This window comes from Mustelus asterias, chromosome 16 (assembly GCF_964213995.1).
Source record: "Mustelus asterias chromosome 16, sMusAst1.hap1.1, whole genome shotgun sequence".
In the NCBI taxonomy this organism is placed as follows: Eukaryota; Metazoa; Chordata; class Chondrichthyes; order Carcharhiniformes; family Triakidae; genus Mustelus; species Mustelus asterias.
The window spans coordinates 76414456-76437026 of NC_135816.1; the positions used below are offsets into that span (position 1 = coordinate 76414456).

A 22571-nucleotide genomic window follows, 5' to 3' on the forward strand; every position below is an offset into this window, starting at 1 on the left:
CCATCCTTTGGAATTTCCTCCCTAAATCTCTCCAGCTCTCTTCTTTGAAAATGCCCTCAAAACCTACCTCTTTGACCCAGCTTTCTGACACACGTGTTAATTGTTTCTTTCCTGATCTGAGTGTCATTTTATGTAAAGTCTGTCGAGCAGCCAGGACACTTTCATTTTAAAGGTTACATTTCATTTTAGTGTTACATATGACAATAGGAAAAAGCCAAAGATAGAACCTTGGGCACAATGGATGTAACCATATGAGCCCAAGAGCAGGAAAACCTACAACAGGTGCAATGGCTAAATTGGTCAAGATAGAATTCAAACCATGAAAGTACACTGCCACAAAAGTGAATAATGGAAGACGGACATTTAAGGAGGATGCTGTGATACTGAAAGCTAAAAAGAGGCAGCGCTAAAGCGAAAGAGTATAGATGTGGAACTAATTGGATAGATCTTACAAGAGTTGGCACAAGCACAGTATGCTGAATGGCCTCATTCTGCACTTTTGTGTGGGGCGGGGTGCAAATCCCCCCAAAAAAGTTCTGAGTGCTGAATTCACGCAAAAACAGGTTTAAATCTTGATTGTTTTTTCAGTGCAACTTTTAGACAAGAATCCACACTCTGTGCAATGCAGAGGTCACAATCGTGAATATCATGAAAAGCTCGGGGGCTATTCAAGCCAGAGGCTGACAGTTCCGGGCCTTTGCGCATGCGCAGTGGCCCCAATCTGTCAGCCTACACTTTGCTCGCCAGCTCGATCACTGGCCAGCTCAGGGACCTCGAGGTGCTGCCCCCCCCCCCCCCCCCCAGCAGCCCCCATGGCCCGATTGCAGACCCCACGAGCATTCCCAGGCCAGCCCCGACTCCCCCCCCCCCCAAAACGTCCCGGAGCACCCCGATCTCCAGCCCCCTCCCCCCAGCAGTGACAATCTCCCCTCCCCCCCCCCCCCCCCCCCATGGGAAGCAGATCCCCCCAGTAGACACAGCCTTCCCCCACGGCAGATCCCCCCCGCCCCCCATGGGAGGCAGACCCCCAGTAGACCACCACATCTCCCAGCCCGCCCCGATCGCTGGCCTCCCTCCAGTCCCGATCAATCCCAAAGCAGAGTGACAGCGGGAACCCTCACTCCCACCGATCGCCCCTAAGCCTGCCCCCTAAGCCCCGCTCCTTTAGCACTGTCCCGTGCCCGGTGGGCAGTGTCAAGGTGCCCCCTGGGCATTGTCACTCTGCCCCTTGAGCGGTGCCAAGGGGCACAGGCTGGCACTGCTACGGTGCCCATGCCCAGAGTGCACCACCCCCCTGCCGCCCGACCCCCTGGGGGGGCTCCGTGTGCCCCCCTTCATTCTAGCAGGGTTTCTCCCTAGTTCCCCAAAAGTGGGGAGCTAGTCTGAACCCAGCTGGAGTGAAATTGCACTGACAGGGTGGGAGATGCTAGCGGGCCCGGAGACTTCAGTCCTGGGCCCGATAATGAAACTTAAATTACATTAAAAATAGATTTAAATTATTTATCAGCTGACCCCGCCAGTTTCCAGCATGGTCTCGACCATGCCAGATATCTGGTGCTCGGAGATGCGTGCGCGCGTCAGGAACGCATGCGTGAATCCTGCGAATTGGACCACTTGCGATTCTCCTGGCCCGACTCACTAGAAAATTAGCACATCAGAATGGGAGAATCGACTCTTAGGGTGCCATGATGGAGATTTCAATTCTTGACAGGGCATCACAGATGGTGTGCGCATCCTAATAAGTTTTTGTGAAACTCCAACAGCAACAGGAAGAGCTGCAACATTGGACTGGCTTGAAAATCAACACCTGTCCAAGCTTGAAAAACCATACTACTAGCTGGAAAACCCACATATCAAGCACCAGACGAGTTACAGGACTGGGATTTCCTGCAGTCCTTTATGCTCACAGTGCAGGCTGCAGTATGAGTGTGATTTTCCATTGAAGCAGTGGCAACAGTGAGTGCTAAAGGATAGCTCTGCAGTTACCAAACTACACTCAATGCAATATCTCAATTCCACATTAATGTAAAACCAAAAATCTACATGCTCATATTTGAAAGAAGTCATTTTATAAAGAGAAAAATACTTCACAAGAGCACTGAAGGCTCAGTTAGTAAGCGGCATATAGTGGAGTTAGAGTTGGAATAGACACAGGCTTGCTTCGACTGATCTTATGAAGTGATGGTGGGAATGCTAAAACTGGGCGAAGGAGGGTGCAACGGTAGCGGCACGGTAGCACAGTGGTTAGCACTGCTGCTTCACAGCTCCAGGGACCTGGGTTCGATTCCCGACTTGGGTCACTGTCTGTGTGGAGTTTGCACATTCTCCTCGTGTCTGCGTGGGTTTCCTCCGGGTGCTCCGGTTTCCTCCCACAGTCCAAAGATGTGCGGGTTAGGTTCATTGGCCAGGTTAAAAATTGCCCCTTAGAGTCCTGAGATGCGTAGGTTAGAGGGATTAGCGGGTAAAAATATGTGGGGGTAGGGCCTGGGTGGGATTGTGGTCGGTGGAGACTCGATGGGCCGAATGGCCTCCTTCTGCACTGTAGGGTTTCTGTGACTTCTGTGAGGGTGCAACAATCAGCTGTTCACAAGCACTATAGATCATTAATAATACACCAACACATAATACAATGAACAGTTTAGAGCACAACACGAACATAAGCCAAGATTTTCAAGTCCTGCCCACAGAAGGGATCAACCAACAAATGGTCCCTTACACATCGACCTACCTTCTTAAATATTCCAACAATTTCTTCATAGAAAGGCCCAAAACACCATTCTGCATCTTAAACATGTCCACATTTAGTTTCATCGTGATACTTTACAGCCTAGATTGCACATTGGAGGACCAACAATCTGACTGCAGCTAAACACAAGCGTCTGTCTTCTCCTAAGTTCTGAATCTGAGGAAGTCTAACTATACACTAGATCATGCCGCTCCTGACATCTCTCTCTCATTCTGCTGGAATTTTGATTTCACACATTCACACACACAGTCATTACATGATTATAACAAAACACTCCAGGAGCCTTGTAAATACAGCAGTAGTGGAACTAAGGATCCATTTGCATACTTGTCACATTGCTTTGGTTTGTAGAAATATCATCTGAGTCGGAAGGTTGAACATTCAATTCCACTGTAGGAATATATTTTTGAGGTATGCTGTAATCAGGAAATATTGCTGCTGTTTGGGTGAGGTATAAAAACAAAGGCTTTTTCCTCGGATCTTTTGATAGTACTTGTAGTAATTGAAGAAGAGCAGGGATTTATCTGGGGTCCTGGACAATATTCTTCCCACAAGAATAATTATTTTAAAAATTAACTGGTCATTTATCTCACTGCTACCTGTGGACTTCGCTGTGCAGAGATTAGCAACCATGCCTGCTCACACAGCAGCAGCTGACACACTTTAAAATAACTCATTGACCGTAAAGTGCTTTGGGAGATTTCTGCAAAACACTATTTAAATGCAAATCTTTCTTTTATATAATTGATAAAAGAAAACAGCAATGGATAGAAAATAAATCGCAAAATTAATCCAAGCTCTTAACTTATTTTAAAAGGAGTGTTGTTGGCTGGCTTCTTTCTCTTGTTAATATGCTGTTTGCTTCTGTATTCTCTCCCTCCCCCCTTTCTCCAACTCTTCTTTTTCTATCTCCCATAGGAACAGGAGTAGGCCATTCAGCTGTTGGAGCCTGTTCTACCTCTCACACCATTTACTCTCAGATAGGAATGTAAGAACATAAGCAGATCATTTTTCCCCTCAGGCTCATTCCACCATTCAGTGAGATCAAAGAACAAAGAAAAAAGAACAAAGAACAATACAGCACAGGAACAGGCCCTTCGGCCCTCCAAGCCCGTGCCGCTCCCTGGTCCAAACTAGACCATTCTTTTGTATCCCTCCATTCCCACTCTGTTCATATGGCTATCTAGATAAGTCTTAAACGTTCCCAGTGTGTCCGCCTCCACCACCTTGCCTGGCAGCGCATTCCAGGCCCCCACCACCCTCTGTGTAAAATATGTCCTTCTGATATCTGTGTTAAACTTCCCCCCCTTCACCCTGAACCTATGACCCCTCGTGAACGTCACCACCGACCTGGGGAAAAGCTTCCCACCGTTCACCCTATCTATGCCTTTCATAATTTTATACACCTCTATTAAGTCTCCCCTCATCCTCCGTCTTTCCAGGGAGAACAACCCCAGTTTACCCAATCTCTCCTCATAACTAAGCCCCTCCATACCAGGCAACATCCTGGTAAACCTCCTCTGTAATCTCTCCAAAGCCTCCACGTCCTTCTGGTAGTGTGGCGACCAGAACTGGACGCAGTATTCCAAATGCGGCCGAACCAACGTTCTATACATCTGCAACATCAGACCCCAACTTTTATACTCTATGCCCCGTCCTATAAAGGCAAGCATGCCATATGCCTTCTTTACCACCTTCTCCACCTGTGACGTCACCTTCAAGGATCTGTGGACTTGCACACCCAGGTCACTCTGTGTATCTACACCTTTATGGTTCTGCCATTTATCGTGTAGCTCCTCCCTACATTATTTCTATCAAAATGCATCACTTCGCATTTATCCACAGATCCTCTGCTGATCTGTGACATGACTCCATGTCCTATACTTTCCTTTGCCTCATATCCCTTCATACATTTTGGTTCTAAAAATCTACCAATCTCAGTTTAAAAATTTGCAATTGACATAGCATTAATTGCAGTTTGAGGAGAGTTCCAAACTTCTACCACCCTTTGTGAGTACAAGTGTTTCCCAATTTCATTTCTGAAAAATCTAACTCTAATTTCTATATTTTGGCCATGAGGTCCGAGACTCCCCAACCAGCAGAAATATCTATCCTATCTGTTCCCCTTAATATCTTGAAAATTTTGATCAAATCCTTTTAACCTTCTAAATTCCAGGAAATACAACCCGAGTTTGATCACTGCTCCTTGTAATTAAACCTGTGGAATCCAGGTATCACTCTAGTAAATTTCTGCTGCATTCTATACATCCAAGGCCTTCTTCAGGTGGTGTTCAGAACTGCTCACAACAGGTATGATCCTACCAGGGTTTTATTTAGCTGAAGTATGACTTCCACCCTCTTCCGTTTATTCCATATCGCTTATTACGTCAGTGAACAAAACAAACTATCCATCCATCAATTGACCCAACAACCTTTTAGAGAGTGTTCCAGGTTATCTGTACCCTTTGTGTTTCCCCTGATTTCACTCCTAACTTTCCTTGCTCTAATTTTAAGATTGTGCCTACTTGTCTCAAATAAAATAGTTTTTCTGCATCTATTCTATCAAATCACTTTATCACCTTAAACATTTCAATTTCACCACTTTCAATTTTCTAAACAAAATGAAATACATGTCATGCTTATGCAAACTATCATAATTTAATCTTCTAGCCTCAGTATCATTCTGGTGAATCTCCGAAGTGTCCTCTCTGAAGGCAATATATCCTTCCTGAGGTGTGATGCTTAGCACTGAATGCAGCCCTCCAGATGGGGTCTGCCTAAGACAATGTACAACTACTGGAGCACCACCTGCTGACTTTTGTATTCTAACTTATGATAAAGACCACCATCCCATTAGCCTGTTTGATTACATTTGTACAAATTCACTAGATTTTAGCAATTTGTGTTTCTGGACCCTTTGCTCTTTCACAGCTACCGGTCTTTCACCGTTAAGAAAATATTCCGACTCAGGTGAGATCACATTTCCTCACATGGTTCCGTTGTTTAAGACTGCTCAATTACATCTCAGCTGAGTCTGATCCTGTCCCCGCAAGCTGTTCACACTTGTTTACTTCCCCCATTCCAAGCTCAGGATATTGAGGCCAACTGCAGCCTCCCCTCTTATGGCCCCAGCCAAAATCAGCTATTTTAGTGGAGCCTGGGACCATCTATATCTGTGTGGCTCAGACACTGGAGCTTTTAAGGAGTTGACATATCCTCACTAAACTGCATCATATTAGTCATTAGAGTCTCATTACTCAAAGCTATTAAACAATTCACAAGCCATTCTTTTTAATACTCAGAAATATTACTTATCAACACAGTGAAAAATGATCCGGTGGCTATTAGCAGCCATTGTGTTCATTAAGGTCTAATTGTCTTTAAAAACATATTTGATGAATAACCAATGAATAATCAATAACATTTTTTTAAAATCTCAGTGTGAAAATGAGAATAATCTAATATCTCTCCCTGTTGGTACAGTGCGCAGTCTGGGTTCCATCTCCATACTTTGGAGATTTATAACCTAATGGCGATGTAATATAAACATATGATCAATGAGTCATATCATTACTGGTAATGACCCCCTGCCGGCCTGCTCCCACCCACTGAAAAGCTGCCCCCAAGGCTTTCAATGCTGTCCGTCTAATCCTCTCCATGATCCCCTGCCTGCTGCTTTTATCTTGGACATCCATTCCGTCCAGCATCTCAGAAGTAATTTTATACACAACAGAGAGCTGCTGGCATTGATTTTTCACTCAACGTTCAGCTCCCATCTGAATAATTATCAATTTTACTGCCTCATAAAGGGAAGAGTCAAAGTTTTAAATCAATTCAGGAGAGCTTCCGAGACGGCAGAAAAACTATGCATGAGGAGAAAGGTCAAAGTTGTCTGTGACCTCGGGAGATGATGTCAGGTATTGCTCTGCTGAATAGCTGACATAAGAGGCGCTCAATATGACATGATTAGTGCTAATTCTAATCATATTTATGCCGAGTACAAGAGACCAATGTTATTAATAATTGAATATTCTAAAAGGGAGCACTCAACATGAAGGATTTTCTCCACTAACCCCAGGAGTGTTTACTGTTAAGAGATTAAAGCTAAAAAGAATTTACTTGTCCAGTTCCCAATAAAGTTCCAATGGTATGGTTATGTCATTTAAAAGAATATTACTATGATATAGATTAAATCCATGCATTGACAGAGATTGCAGAATCAAAAAACAATCTGATGCACATGATTCATCATTCAAATAATAAGGTGGTTTATCAGTTCTGATGCTGCCTCTATGGCAGAACATTTGACATCTGGTCTGTTCAAAGAGTCAGTGACATCATCACACCAAAAATGGACACATTAAGCACTATTTTCTTTGTTCTCGATCCTGACAGAAGTCAGCCAACTACATGAAGAACAAACCAGCTTCAGCTGCTCTCTCTAGTACAGAACTGGTGTTACATAGATGCCATGTTAAAAGTAAAGTATAAAAGAACAAGAAAGGGATTTCGAATGAAAAAAACTTTCGGAAACAAAGAAAACTGTCAAATCCTGATAAATGCATAGCTAGTCTTGGGTCATGATTTCTTTAAACTACAGATAATAATGGTCAATTTGCAAATGTCTCTACCACAGCCTTTTTAATAATTCATTGAGTAATTCAGTCTCACAACAGGAAAGCATTTAACAGTGAAAACACATCTGACACAAAATTATTAGAATTTTAAATCTATCAATATCTCTTGAGGTAAATCTTTACAGTACAGTGGATATATTGCTTTTACTGCTATAACATTAAATAAGATAGCTGGAAATACAGTCACTTTGATTAGAAATTCTGTACAATAAGAGTGAATAGAAAGTGGAATGGAATTCTATTTAATGGGAATGGATTGCAAGGAATTCAGTCTACTGGAATAGATATAATGGTAATGATAGATTGCTTGGTCCACAGGGATTCCATAGAATGGGGCAGCACGATAGCTTCACAGCGCCAGGGACTCACGTTCGATTTCCGGCTTGGGTCTGTCCATGTGGAGTTTGCATGTTCTCCCTGTGTCTGCGTGGGTTTCCTCCAGGTGCTCTGGTTTCCTCCCACAATCTGAAAGATGTGCTGGTGAGGTACATTGACCCAAACAGGTGCCGGACTGTGGCATCGAGGGAAATTTCACAGTAATTTCATTGCGGTGTTCATGTAAGCCTTATTTGTGACTAATAAATTAACTTTAACTTTTAATGAGTAGAGGTATGGCCACTGGAATTCAGTCTAATGGAAGCGATTAGAACTAAGTTTGGGTCTTAAGATTTTATGTGGCAGAAACAGCAGAAAGTAGATGGTGAGAATTAGTTTTGCTACAATGAGTTGTCACGAGCTGGAATGCCCAGCCAGAAAAGGGTGTTGCAGTTTCAACAAGAATTTTCAAAAGAAAATTGAAAATATACCTGAAAAGGAAAAAATAATGCAGGGCCCGAATTTCCTGCCCAGGTGCGAAACATCACTTAAATGGCCAATTAATGGTCATTTAAGGGCCTCAAATGGGGCAAGGATGGGCTTCCTGTCTGAGGCCTTCCATTTCCCAGGATAAGATCACTTCAAGCTTGGAATATGCAGGAACTCGGAGGGAATCCCGTTACTGCAATTCCATGTCCCCACTACCTAAAAACCCACCTGGAGTTTGGGGAAAGGACAGAGAACGTGACCAATTGGCTAGCTCGTCTAAAGAGTTGACACCGACACAATGTGCTAAATGGTCTCCTTCCGTGGTATAAGAATCTGTGGGCCTGATTCTCTCAAAAAAATTCTCAGTGCTGAATTGGCGAGAAAAATTGTGTAATTCACGATTGTTTTTTCAGTGGGAGTTCAGACTAGAATCTCCCACACTCTGCACTGCAGAGCTCACAATTGTGAATATCATTAAAAGCTCGAGGGTAGGTCCTATTCACGGCGGAGTCTGACAGTTCCGGGCCTTTGCACATGCACAGTGGCCCTGGACTGTCTGACTGGCCAGTTCGATCGCTGGCTAGCCTGGGACCCTCGCAGTGCTGCCCCACCACACTCCCCACGGCCAGATCACAGCCTGCCGTCCATTCGCGGGCCAGCCCGACCCCCCCTCCCATCCTGGAGCACCGCAATCTACAGCCGCTCCCCCCCCCCATCCCACCCCCAGCAGTGACGACACCCCCCCTCCCCCCGGGAGGCAGACCCCCTGGCAGACCACCCCTCCCGAGCCCGCCCCAATCGCTGGCCTCCCTCCAGCCCCGACCAATCCCTATGCAGAGTGGTAGTGGGAACCCCCCCATCCCCGATGATCGCTCCCTAGGCCAATAGGCCCTGGCCCTGCCTCCTTGACCCTGTCCCTTTGGCCCCACCCCTGGCACTACCCCCTTTGCCCCACCCTCAGCTGGCCCTTTGACACTGCCCAATGCCCACTGGGCATGGGCACTTTGCCCCTTGGGCCTTCCCCTTCACTCCCGATAGTTCCCCACAAGTGGGGAGCTACTCTAAACCCCGCTGGAGTGAAATACCCCTGGCGGGGTGGGAGATGCTATCGGGCCCGGAGAATTCCGTGCCAGGTCCGATAATGACATTTAAATAAGATTAAAAATAGATTTAAATCACTTACCTGTTTTGCCGCCGGTTTCTAGCATGGTCCCAACTGCGCTTGCTCTCCAGCTGTGGGAGACGCGCATATGTTGGGAATGCATGCGCAAATCCAAAAAACATGCGCGTCGGGATGGGAGAATCGGGCCCTATGTGTTGGGTTTCATAAAGATGGAAGGGTGTTAGCAGACAGGGAGAAGGTTCACATAATTGGGCCCTATGTTATGTGTACCATGCCAATTAATATCTTGTAAGGAATACTCAGTGTCTTTGTTTAATAATGCTTCTGCAAAGTACCTGGAACATTTTACTACATTAAAAGTGCTATATAAATGTAAGATCGTATTGTTGTTGTATTGGATTGAGCAGGTTTGCTTATGGTCTGTGATACTGAACCAAAAGAAAACATCTTGCCTATAACGCAAAATGTCATAACAGCCAAGCAGATTGAGCTTCTTTCTTGGGAACTATACACCACAGAAGTAATTGGAAGAGATTTGTGTAATTGGAATCCCACCCAATCCAAAACAAGGGGGCTTTGGTTTGTTGGAATTCTATGTAAGAGTGAATAAAGCTTGTCCCCCTTTGCAATCTGAAATATAAGATAGACTAGAATTCTATGTAAGCACGACTGGAAAGATTTTGGTCCTTTGGAATTTTATATACAAAAACAACAACTTGTTTTTACGTTGGATACAACTGTGGATGAACCTGGAAGTAAAAAAAAGAAACTGTGATTCCTGGAAATCTGAAATACAGGAATAAAAGAAAATGCAGTGTCCAAGGTACAGCAATGCGGGATTGGTTAGACATGGTGTTTGGAATCCCACTTAAAAACAAGTTGTTGTATATAAAATTCCAAAGGAACAATCCTTTTCAGTCATGCTAATGCAGAGGATTTTATGGTCTCGCTCATCCCGAAACTGTAAAATCCCGCCCGAGGTCAACGGACCTTACCATTGTCCGCCCCTCGCCCGCTCCGATTCGGGCAGGGCTGTAAAATTCCGGCAAGAATTCCAAACAGCCAACTCTCTTCCATTCTTCCTTATATTTCAGGTTACACTCTTTTTACTTTATGGAGTCGAATTCCACATCACTCCTTGTATGATTTTTCATTTCCCCCACAAGTCCCTTTGCCTGAACAGCTCCAACAGAGCATCTCCACCCAAAACATTATCCTTTCTCCACAGGCATGACTGATCTGCCGTGAGTTTCCAGCATCTTCTGGAATTGTCTGGATTTTGAATGTATTGTCCAAAATGGCTAAAAACACAGTTAAAACAGAAATGATACCTTTCTCAATGTGAAGTCTCCTTCAGACAGATGTCTCACGAGAATTTATAGTCAGTATTAAGAGAATGAATGTTGGCTTTAATCTTACAACATATTGGAGATAAAAAGCGAGCAATTCCAATTTAATACAGTAAAGTTCCCCCTGCAATATCTCAAAAACAAAATGGATTTAAAATAAGGAATTTGTTTGCTGGAACTTCTCATTTTGGTGAGTTCTGTTGATTTCAATGAAAATGCTAGTAATAATCATAGAACTTTAAAACTACGCAAAACCGAGCTCTGGCCCTTAATACTCCTCTGGGGTCACCTCCAGAACACTGGCCAGACTCTCAGTTGGCTAAAAGATTATGAATAGAGCAATTAGCAGTGCCTTAACCAGTTGTCCATGTTTACACAAGGAGTACAGGAACTGTTCACATGAAGACCAACTATTTCTTCTGCCTGCATAACCTATTCCTAGAACATGCCGCTCCTTCGAGCTCTGTTCCTCATAAATAGATGTGGCATATCACCACCCTCCTCATCTACTAGCCACCTACCTCTCCGAAAGACTAATTCCTGAGAGGGGTAGAACTAAAAGAAAAATAAAATTTCTTGGAAAATTTCTCTCTGATTGCATTGAAGAATATGAGGCGTATGGAATTAGGCAACAGTTAGATGAAAAGTTGGTTGGAAGAGAGGAAACAGAAAGTAGAAGAGCAGTTCTCAGATTAGTTGGCAGTTCAGATTATAATTGTTTAATTTTTATAACTAAAATGTACTACTTCACACTCACTGAAATTTAATTCCATATGCAATTGTTTTGCTCATCCCATCATCTTATCAGTATCCTCTTGCAGCTTTCTCTGATTCACAGAGTATTTACTGTAACTGGAACAAAATCCTGGAACTCCCTCCCTAACAGCACTGTGGGTGTACCTACACCTCAGGGACTGCAGCAGTTCAAGAAGGCAACTCACCATCACCTTCTCCATCACCAACTAGGGATGGGCAATAAATGCTGGCCCAGCCAGCGATGCTCACATCCTATAAATGATTTTTTAAAAAAATGACCTTGATAATATGCTGTCCACGCCATAAATTGTTTGGCGTCGGCAGCCGGGCAGGAGCGGGCATCCTGATATTTTAAAGGGTACTTCCAAAGGCAGAGTGGGAGGCATTTTGCTTCAATCTTCGGGGGCTGCCCTTTACAGATCAGGGAGTTTCCTAAGATTGAACCCTCTCTTTCCTCCTAGCCCCCCCAGCTTACACCCAACACTTCCCCCATCGCTCTCTCATTAGCCAAAATCTGCCCTAGCCAAGTCCCCAATCAATTGACCAGCAGCTTCAAAGGCAAAACATCCCCCCCAAGTGAGGGGCAGAAGTTCCATATTGTCCTCGTTAAGCCTCCTGCAGTGCAGCATGGCTCTGGGATGGGTCAGCTCCATGCCATCGTTACTTCCAAGGGGGGAGGGGGGGGGAGCGGTGAAGTAAATTGTAGTAAATCTGGAGACACATTTAGGCCAGAATGGATAAGGACATCAGATTTCCTTCCCTGAAGGATATTAGTGAACCAGATGGGTCTTTACGACAATCTGGTAGTTTCCTGATCATCATTAATGAGATTAACTTTGTCTCTCAGATTTTAGATTTAATTGATTTAAATTTTCCAGCCACCTGGTGGAATTTGAACTCATGTTTTTACAGCATTAGTCCAGGCCTCCCGATTACCAGCCCAGTAACATTATCACAATGCTACCTTTCCCACTGTTTGATGGGATACAAAAATGCATGGAATGCAGTAGACAACCATTCTCTCAGACCTAACCTCAAACTCTCTCAATTGCACGGTAGCACAGTGGTTAGCACTGCTGCTTCACAGCTCCAGGGTCCTGGGTTCGATTCCCGGCTCGGGTCACTGTCTGTGTGGAGTTTGCACATTCTCCTCGTGTCTGCGTGGGTTTCCTCCGGGTGCTCCGGTTTCCTCCCACAGTCCAAAGGTGTGCGGGTTAGGTTGATTGGCCAGGTTAAAAAAATTGCCCCTTAGGGTCCTGGGATGCGTAGGTTAGAGGGATTAGCAGGTAAAATATGTGGGGGTAGGGCCTGGGTGGGATTGTGGTCGGTGCAGACTCGATGGGCCGAATGGCCTCCTTCTGCACTGTAGGGTTTCTATGATTTCTATGATTTCTATGATTTCTATGATTTGTTCAATGTTATTTTGTTTCTCTGAACTACCCTTTCTTGTTCTATCAACTTCCAAATACATTGCCCTCCAAATGTTGCCTCCTCCTGCATTCTCTGTGTTGAAAGCTAGATAAGAAGTTTAACAACACCAGGTTAAAGTCCAACAGGTTTATTTGGTAGCAAAATCTCCACATCTTGAAAGCTAGACTCATTGCACCATTTCATATTGTGGCCAGGATCTCAAAAATTATGCAACTGAACATCTCAGTCTTCCTTTCCTCCTATAATCCAGAGGTTTTTAAATCCTAAACATAGTGCCACCTAATCAGTGAGTCTTGATTAATCTCATCTTCTCATGTTCTTTTCAACGTTGGTGGTGCTTTAGATGTATCAAGAGAAGAAATCCAATCACAGTTATTAAGCATCAGTAGGGTACAGGGGAAATAAAAGGATGACCAAACAAATGTTTCTTAATGGTAAATGTCTTCAATAGCAGGGGTTCCCATTAACTAGCATTAGTAAAGTGTAAAAGGACAACCCATGTTAGGTATCTGATCTAAAGGCCCATATCATCTGACCATCAGTTTCCATCGCTGGGAAAAAAGACCAGTTACCTGTTGGAGAAGCTCTGGGTTCTGCTGCATTGTGCGTAGTAATCGCTCCCCTTCCTGTGCCACCTGTCTCAGTCTTAGAGATTTTCTGTTACTTTTTGCCAGCTGTTTGAAGAGGTATGTGACGACAAAATCCAAACTTGCGCAGCAAGCAGATGAGATTTCTGTATCTGCAGGAAAAAAAATGAGACTATCAGTGAACTGGAGGGGTCTAGGCCTTTTTAACACGTTTTCTTGCAGATCAATCTCCTTTCTCAGGGGGTGAATAGGACAATATCTGGGAATGGGGTAAGTGTTCAAGGAGGGGAGGTTGTGTGGGATGTGGAAATGGGCAGGCTGATACTGGGGATGCAACAGAACTGGAGCTTTTACTCAACCATCCCATATTAGTAAGGTGCTCTCCATCTGACCAACAAACTCCAATTATTTCATGATTGCTGGGATCACATCCCTTGGAACATGGGACCTATCGCAGCAATTGTGGAGTAGTTGGGTAGTACATTACTGCAGGGGCATCAGAGGCACTTCTTGCCCCTGTTTGCCCCAGGCCACATTAACAATGACAATACAAAACATCAAATGTACGAACACTTCAATGAAGAAACTGTTGTACTCACTGTAAGATCATAAATTCAATTAAAGCAACATGCCAACCCTGAATTTAATCATTAAGAAGTGCAGACAGTTCAAGATGTTTTGGCAGTTAATTGGTTAAAATGAGTCCAAAAGAGAAAATGTTGGAAAATCTCAGCAGGTAAGGAGAGAAAAGAGCTGACATTTTGAGTCCAGATGACACTTTAACAAAGCTAAAGGGCAAAGAAAGTGGGCCTGTTAGCTTTGACAAAAGGTCATCTGGACTTGAAGTGTCAGCTCTTTTCTCCCCTCACAGATGCTGCCAGACTTGCTGAGATTTTCCAGCATTCCCTCTTTTGGTTTTAGATTCCAGCATCCGCAGTAATTTGCTTTTATCCAGTGGTTAAAATGAGTGTTCTTACTCCATCAGAATATATTCTACACATGTTCCAGTAAATAACTTGTACATCAAGAGATTTTGCTCACCAATATCTGGGATCCCTGGAGCTGAGAGTGTATATCTTGTCTCAATTCCAAGACTGGAATTTTATTGGCCAGCGCCACATGGGATCGGAGCAGGCGAGGGGAAGACCATGGAAAGGTCTGTTGACCTTGGCTGGGATTTTACGATTTCGGGATAAGCAAGGCCGTAAAATCCCACCCCAATAGTCTGTCATGCGGCACAGTGGTTAGCACTGCTGCCTCACAGAGCCAGGGACCCGGGTTCGATTATGGTCTTGAGTGACTGTGTGGAGTTTACATATTCTCCCTGTGACTGCGTGGGTTTCCTCCAAGTGCTCCGGTTCCCTCCCACAGTCCAAATATGTGCAGGTTAGGCGGAGTAGCCATGGTAAATGCATGGGGTTACACCCCAGTGTTCCTCAACTCTTTCACCAGTGTTTTCTCACTTGTTCACCACAGTGTTTCTCAATCCCTCACCCGTGTACTTCGCCCTCTCACCCGTTTCTCACTCTCTCACACCAGTATTTCTCACTCTGTCACCCCAGTGTTTCTCACTCTCTCACCCCAGTATTTCTCACTCTCTCATCCCAGTGTACCTCACTCTCTCATCCCAATGTACGTCACTCTCTCACCCTAGTGTACCTCACTCTCTCACCCCAGTGTACGTCACTCTCTCACCCCAGTGTACCTCACTCTCTCACCCCACTGTACGTCACTCTCTCACCCCAGTGTACGTCACTCGCTCACCCCAGTGTATCTCACTCGCTCACCCCAGTGTTTCTCACTCTCTCATCCCAGTATTTCTCTCACTCTTACTCCAGTGTACCTCGCTCTCTCACCCATATTCCTCTCTCTCACCCCAGTGTACCTCACTCTCTCACCCCAGTGTTTCTTTCACTCTTACCCGTTTTCTTACTCTCTCACCCCAGTGTTTCTCAATCTCTCACCAGTGTACCTCACTCTCACCCCAGCGTACCTCACTCTCTCACCCCAGTGTACCACACTCTCTCACCCCAATGTTTCTCACACTCTCACCCCCTGTGTACCTCACTCTCTCACCCCAGTGTTTCTCACACTCTCACCTCAGTGTTTCCTCTCGCTCTCACCCGAGTGTTTCTCACTCTCTCACCCCAGTGTTTCTCCATGTCTCACCAGTGTACCTCACTCTCTCACCCCCCTGTACCTCACTCTCTCACCCCAGTTTTCTCACTCACTCCAATGCTCGCTATCCCAAAAGTATCTGTTTATATGTGCTCAAATACTTAATCAATCAATACTGTTTATCTGTATATCCTCAACAATACAATTAACACACTCTTCCACTGATGTTCCTCATTCTTATCCTGATGCTCATCACTCTCCCATTGGTGCTATTTGCTCTCTCTTTTGTGCTCACATTCTTTTGCAGTATCAGGGACCAAACTGGTCAGGTTGAATAACTGTGGCTGTAATCCAGGGTCATAGTTTGGACACCCCAGCATTGAAATTCATTGCAGTACAGTAAGAAGAACACATGATTGAGGATGGAGTTTGTTCTTGTTCCCTGGGTTCAGTTGATTCAAGGATCGAGGGGCCCCTCCTGATTGCGGTCTTTTTTCCTCACTCTATATAGGCGATTTCTTGCTTCTGGTTTTTCCTTCATGGGACGTGGTTGAGGAATTGGGTTGGGAAAGAGTAGAGTAATTTGACTCAAGTGAGCCTTTCAGAATAGGCTGCAGAAGGCTTGGTGTCCTTTTCAGTTATCAGGCTGACTGTATGCCTCAAAGGTATTACAAGGCGAGGTCCCCAAATTTGTTACCAGAAGAAGAGGAATACTTTCTTGCAGGCCATAGCCAGAACTTTGTGCCTGGTATCCTGCTGTTCAATATACAAACATACAAATTAGAAGCAGGAGTAGGTCACTGCTTTGCCATTCAATAAAATCATGCCTGATCTGACTGTAATCTCCCATCCAATCCCCCCTTTTGTTTGTTAAAAATGTATCTAACTCTGCCTTAAGAAACATGCAAAGACTCTACTTTCACTGTAATTTGAGGAAGCGAGTTCCAAAGACTGACTACTCTCTGAAAGAAAAAAATTCTTCTCATCTATGTCTCAAATGGTTGACCCCATATTTTTAAACAGTGATCCCTAGTTTTGGATTCTCCAACAAGAGGAAACATCCTCTCTACGTCCAACGTAAAGCTCCCTCAGGATCTTATGTTTCATCAAGTCACCTCTTATTCATCATAGAATCTCTACAGAGCAGAAGGAGGTCATTTGGCCCATCAAGTCTGCACCGATTCTCCGACAGAGCATCTTACCCAGGCACAACCCCCACCCTATCCCTGTCACCTCATACATTTACTCCACTAATCCTCCTACCTACACATCTTGGGACACTAAAAGGCACTATGGGAGGAAACCGGAGCGCTGGAGGAAACCCACACAGACATGGGGAGAACGTGCAAACTGCACACAGATATTCACCCAAGGCTGGAACTGAACCTGGGTCCCTTGTGCTGTGCTAACCATTGTGCCACCATGCCGCCCTTCTTCTAAATTCCAGTAGATACAAGCTTACCCTGTCCAATTTTTTGTTATAAGATAACCTGCCTATTCCTAGTATTCAGTAAACCTTCGCCAAATTGCTTCTTGATTTTGATTTGATTTATTATTGTCACATGTATTAGTATACAGTGAAAAGTATTGTTTCTTGCTTGCTATACAAACTAAACATACTGTTCATAGAGTACATAGGGGAGAATACATTTAATCTTAAATCTCCTTCAGTAAGGAGACCAATACTGCACACAATATCCAGATGTGGTCTCACCAGTGTCCTAGACAACTGAACATAACCTCCTGATCTGACATTCAGTTCCCCTCACAATAAACTGTAACATTCTATGATTAACTTGTGGCCAAACGGGCCATCTAAGATGGCGATTTGTAAAGCACTCTGGGACAATTGGGCAAGAACTAAAATGGCAGGCTGCAGCCTAAAAGACAGAGCTAAACAGGCTGCAACCCAGACGAGTGAATACACAGGATATGGGTCATCTCCAGGACAAAAGAGACTTTCTGGTCAAACTGGGTTATTTACCAGACATAGGGGCGCCGTAACCCCTTATTTGGGAGGGAGGTATGTGACCTATGTGCCTCCAGCACCTACAGACATGGCCGTTGGGGACACACCCAGAGATTGGTGTGGCAGCACCTGATTGGACTTTATCGATCAGGGTGATCAAGTCCTGATCGATTGATTGGCATTGGCCAAAAGGGGCACGAAACCCAATGTGGTATAAAGGGTACTGCGCAACCAAGAATCTCTCTCTCTCTCTGACCCCACGAACGAGCTACAACAGCGGTGACCATCGCCAACAACGACCAGCACGAGGAGAGCCACCACACCCGAGAAGGAAGGAAGACCCGAGCCAGAGTGCCAGACCAGACCAAACGACCAGACTACACAGAGGACTACCGAGACCAACGCACAGATAAAGGCCAATATCTGCTTGGGTACTTGCCAGTCACGCAAGGTTAAGTCAAGGCCTCGTATTGGACTTGAACTTTAGTATTTTCTGTAAGATAACTTATTGTTGGTTGGCTGGGTGATTATTGATTGTGTGTTTAAATATATATTGGTTGCACTAACAAGACGTCTACTCGCAATTCTTTGTCCACCGTATAAGGGTTAAAACAGACTGTGCGGCAGGCACAACAAATTTTCCTAATTACTTGCTGTACTCACATACTAACCTTTTGCAATTAATGCATGTGGATATCCAGATATCTTTGCATCTCAGAGCTCTGTAATCTCTCACCATTTAGATAATAAGCTTTTTTATTCTTTCTGCCAAAATGGATAATTTCACATTTGCCCACATTATGGTCCATTTGCCAGACCTTTGCCCACTCACTAAACCTATTTATGTCCTTTTGTAACCTCCTTATGCCCTCTTCACAACTTACTTTCCAACCACCTTTGTATCATCAGCAAATTTAGCAATCATACCTTCTGTGTCCTCATATGAGTCATTTATATAAATTGTAAAAAAATGAGGGACCAACACTCATGTAACTAGTGGCACACCACTAGTTACATCCCAACCAGAAAAAGACCAATTTATGCCAGCACTCTGTTTTCTGTTAGCGAGCCAATTTTCTAACTGTGCCAATATGTTACCCTGAAACCCTGAACTTTATTCACATAGAAGCATAGAAAATAGGAGCAGGAGTAGGCCATTCGGCCTTCAGGCCTGCTCCACCATTTATTATAATCATCCAACTCAACAGCCTGATCTCGCCTTCCTCCATGTTCTTTGATCCCTTCCGCCCAAAGAGCTATATCAAACTCTCTTCTTGAAAACACAATGTTTGGCCTCAACTGCTTTCTGTGGTTTTCCACTCTCTGGGTGAAGAAATGTCTGCTCTTATCAGTCCTAAAATGTTTACCTCGTATCCTTAGATTATTTACCGCAATAACCTTGGATGTGCCACCTTGTCAAATGTCTTCTGAAAATCTAAGTACAATACATCCACTGGTTCCCCTTTATCCACAGCACATGTGACTCCTTCAATAAAACCATGCTGACTCTGCCTGAATGCCTTCAATTTTTCTAAGTGGTCTGCCATACCATGTTTAATAACAGCTTCCAATATTTCCCTGTGGCAGTTGTGGAACCAACTGGTTTGTCGTTTCCTGCTTTCCATTCCACGCCCCCCCAACCGTTTTTGCATAAAGGAATTACATTCATTATTTTCCAATCTGAATCCAGGGAACTTTAGAGTTATAGAGTCATAGAGCTTTGCAGCACAGAAAAAGGCCCTTTGGCCCATTGTATCTGCGTCAGCCATAAGACCATAAGACCATAAGACATAGGAGCGGAAGTAAGGCCATTCGGCCCATCGAGTCCACTCCACCATTCAATCATGGTTGATTTCAACTCCATTTACCCGCTCTCTCCCCATAGCCCTTAATTCCTCGAGAAATCAAGAATTTATCAATTTCTGTCTTGAAGACGCTCAACGTCTCGGCCTCCACAGCCCTCTGTGGCAATTATCTAAACAAATCCCATTTTCCAGCACTTGGTCCGTTGCCTTGTAAGTTATGGCGTTTCAAGTGCTCATCTAAATACTTATTAAATATTGCAAGGGTTCCTGCCTCTACCACTCTTTCAGGCAGTAAGTTCCAGATTTCCACCACCCTACGGGTGAAAAGGTTTTCCTTTAAATCCCCTCTAAATCTCCTGCCCCTAACATTAAATCTATGCCCGTATATTATTGACCCCCCTCCTAAGGGGAAAGTTTCTTCCTGTCTATCTTCCTATCTTGGCCCTCATCATTTTGTTCACTTTAGTTAGCTCTGCTTTCATTCCCACTTAATTTCACTTTTTAAAGTTTAAAATACAAGTCTTGGACCCATTCTTCTGTTTCTCAAACTGAATGTAAAAAAATTCAATCATATTATGATCACTGCTACCCATAAGTGCCTTCACTCTGATGTTATCAATTAATCCAATCTCGATGCCAGGTCTAGTATAGACTATCCTCTGGTTGGTTCTAGAATGTATTCTTCTAAGAAACTATCCCGAAAACATTCAATGAACTCCTCATCTGGGCTGCCCATGCTCATCTGATGTTTCCAAACTATATGTAGATTAAAAACCTCATGATTATGGGATGGCAGGTTGGTACAGTGGTTAGCATTGCTGCCTCATAACACAGGGACCCGGGTTCAATTCCAGTCTTGAGTGACCGTGCAGAGTTTGCACATTCTCCCTGTCATTGCATGGGTTTTCTCCGGGTGCTCCGGTTTCCTCCCACAGTCCAAAGATGTGCAGGTTAGGTGGATTGGCCATGCCAAATTGCCCCTTAGTGTTATGGGGATGAATGGGGTAAATATGTGGGGTAACAGTTATAGGGCATGGGTGGGATGCTCGGTCAGAGAGTCAGTGCAGACTCAATGGGCCGAATGGCCTCTTTCTACACTGTAGGTATTCTATGATTCTAACTATACGTTTCTGACAAGCTCCCATTATCTCTTCCTTTATACTCTATCCTACAATTTACAATTAGGGGTCACAATTAGGGGCCTATATATCACTAACACAAGTGATTTCTTGCCTCTATCATTTCTTATGTAGCTTCTACACCCTGGTTTCATGAAATCAGGTCAACCCTTCAACTGCACTGAAGACCATCATTAATTAGCAGAGCCACCCAGTTAAATCAGCTGTGTGCATATGTTCTTACCTCAATGCTTGAACTCTTACCCATCCCCTCAGTGTTGTTGGATCGTTGTTCTTCCCTGAATGTTGCTGATTATCTCTTCTCTCAGTTGTGCCTGGCCTTTGCCATCTCTTTTTACCTTCCTGACAGACTCCAGTAATCCACCAGAGGGCCAACACCTCACACATCCTATCCATAGGTGTAGCAAACCACGTTTTCCCTAAGTCCATTGCTACGAATGATCTCACCCATTCTGTTCTTATTACTGCTACACACTAATGGTTCATTCCTTCATGTCCACCATAATGTTGGTGTAAATGCCATAGAACAATAAAGAATGCTTGTGAATTTTACTGGTGTGAGCTCTTCTGATAAAAGTCAGCGCTAAAGCAAGGAAACACCCTGGTGGGAATCAATCCCAGATGCCAAACTCCAACAGGCTGTGCCTCCTTAGCTTTCAAAATAGTAAAGGAGCAAAATTAAGCAGGAATGGGAAAGGAACAAACTATATATAATACACATATATATGAAATAAAGGTCATTCATTTTGAATACAAGAATAGTCAGGATCACTGATTCATAGTTTTCAGACAAGTGAACTGTCAATTTCCAAAACACCAAAGAATAAAAAGCAGGAATACAAATTAATAAAAACAGAATTTGACATCCTCAGTCATAAGCCTGTCGACCTGATGATATATTGATTATATATTGCAATTTTATGGCATAATAGATCATCTGACACATATATAAACGTTTTAGGTTCATATTCTATCACAACTTTGCACTTTTGGATGTGAACATTTCACAGAATCACAGAATTGTTATGGTGGAGAAGAAGGTCTGCACCACCTCTCCAAATGAGTATCATGACTTAGTACCATTCTCCTGCCTTTTCCCCATACCCCAACACATTATTTCTATTCAGGTAATCATCTAATGCCCTCTCGAACCTGCCTCCACCACACTTCTAGGCAGTGCACTCTAGACCCAAACCACTCATGTATAAAGCTTTTTCTCACATCACATTTTGCAAATCATTTTAAATCTATGCCCTCATTCTCAATCCTTTTACGAATGGGAATGATTTCTCCCTATCTACTCTGTCCAGCCCCATCATGATTTTGAACACCTTTATCAAATCTGCTCTTAGCAAAGAGAACAGTCCCAACTTCTCCAGTCTATCTTCATAACTGAAGTTTCTCATCGCTGGAACTATTCTTTTGAACCTCTTCTGCACCCTCTCCAGTGTGTTCACATCCTTCTTATAATGTGACCCCCAGAACTGTGCATAATTCTCCAACTGAGGTCTAAATAGTGTCTTATACAAGTTCAGCTCTTGTGCTCTATGCCACAGTTAATAAGGCCTAGGATTCTGTAAGCTCTATTAACCACTCTCTCCCTCCATCTGTCATGCTGCCTTTAATGACTGATGCACATTAGCAACCAGGTCCCTCTGCTTCTGCACACCCTTTAGAATTGTATCCTTATTTGTTATTGTCTCTGCCTATTCTTCCTACCAAAATGAATCATCTCACACCTTTCCATATTGAACTTTATCTGTCACCTAAATACCCATTTCACCAACTTGTCTAAGTCCTTTAGAAGTCCTCCTCACAGTTTACAATGCTTCTGAGGTTTGTATAATCTGCAAACTTTGAAATTTCCCCCTCCATATCCCCCATGCTCTTCCTATCCTTCTCATATTTCTCATGCTTCTTCCATCCTCCATCATATTCCCTCTATACCCCATGCCCTTTCCATACCACTTACCTCATGTTCCTATTCTGGCAATGATATCCTGGTAAATGTTAAATTAGATCCTGGTGCCAGCATGACAGTCATGTTAAACAAAGAACCTTTGCATTCAAATAACAGACACTCTACCATGGAGCAGGAGGAGTCCAC

The 22571-nt window shown here is 43.9% G+C and overlaps 1 protein-coding gene across 1 annotated transcript in view; it reads right to left on the reverse strand.

Moving 5' to 3' along the window:
* The window catches only part of LOC144505369 (ran-binding protein 17-like), a 1005849-nt gene that overhangs the window by 136231 nt on the left and 847047 nt on the right, over positions 1-22571 (reverse strand). Inside the window, exon 26 of the mRNA XM_078231487.1 lies at positions 13419-13585. Coding sequence (XP_078087613.1) covers positions 13419-13585 — 167 coding nt within the window. The remainder of the gene's footprint in view (positions 1-13418; positions 13586-22571) is intronic.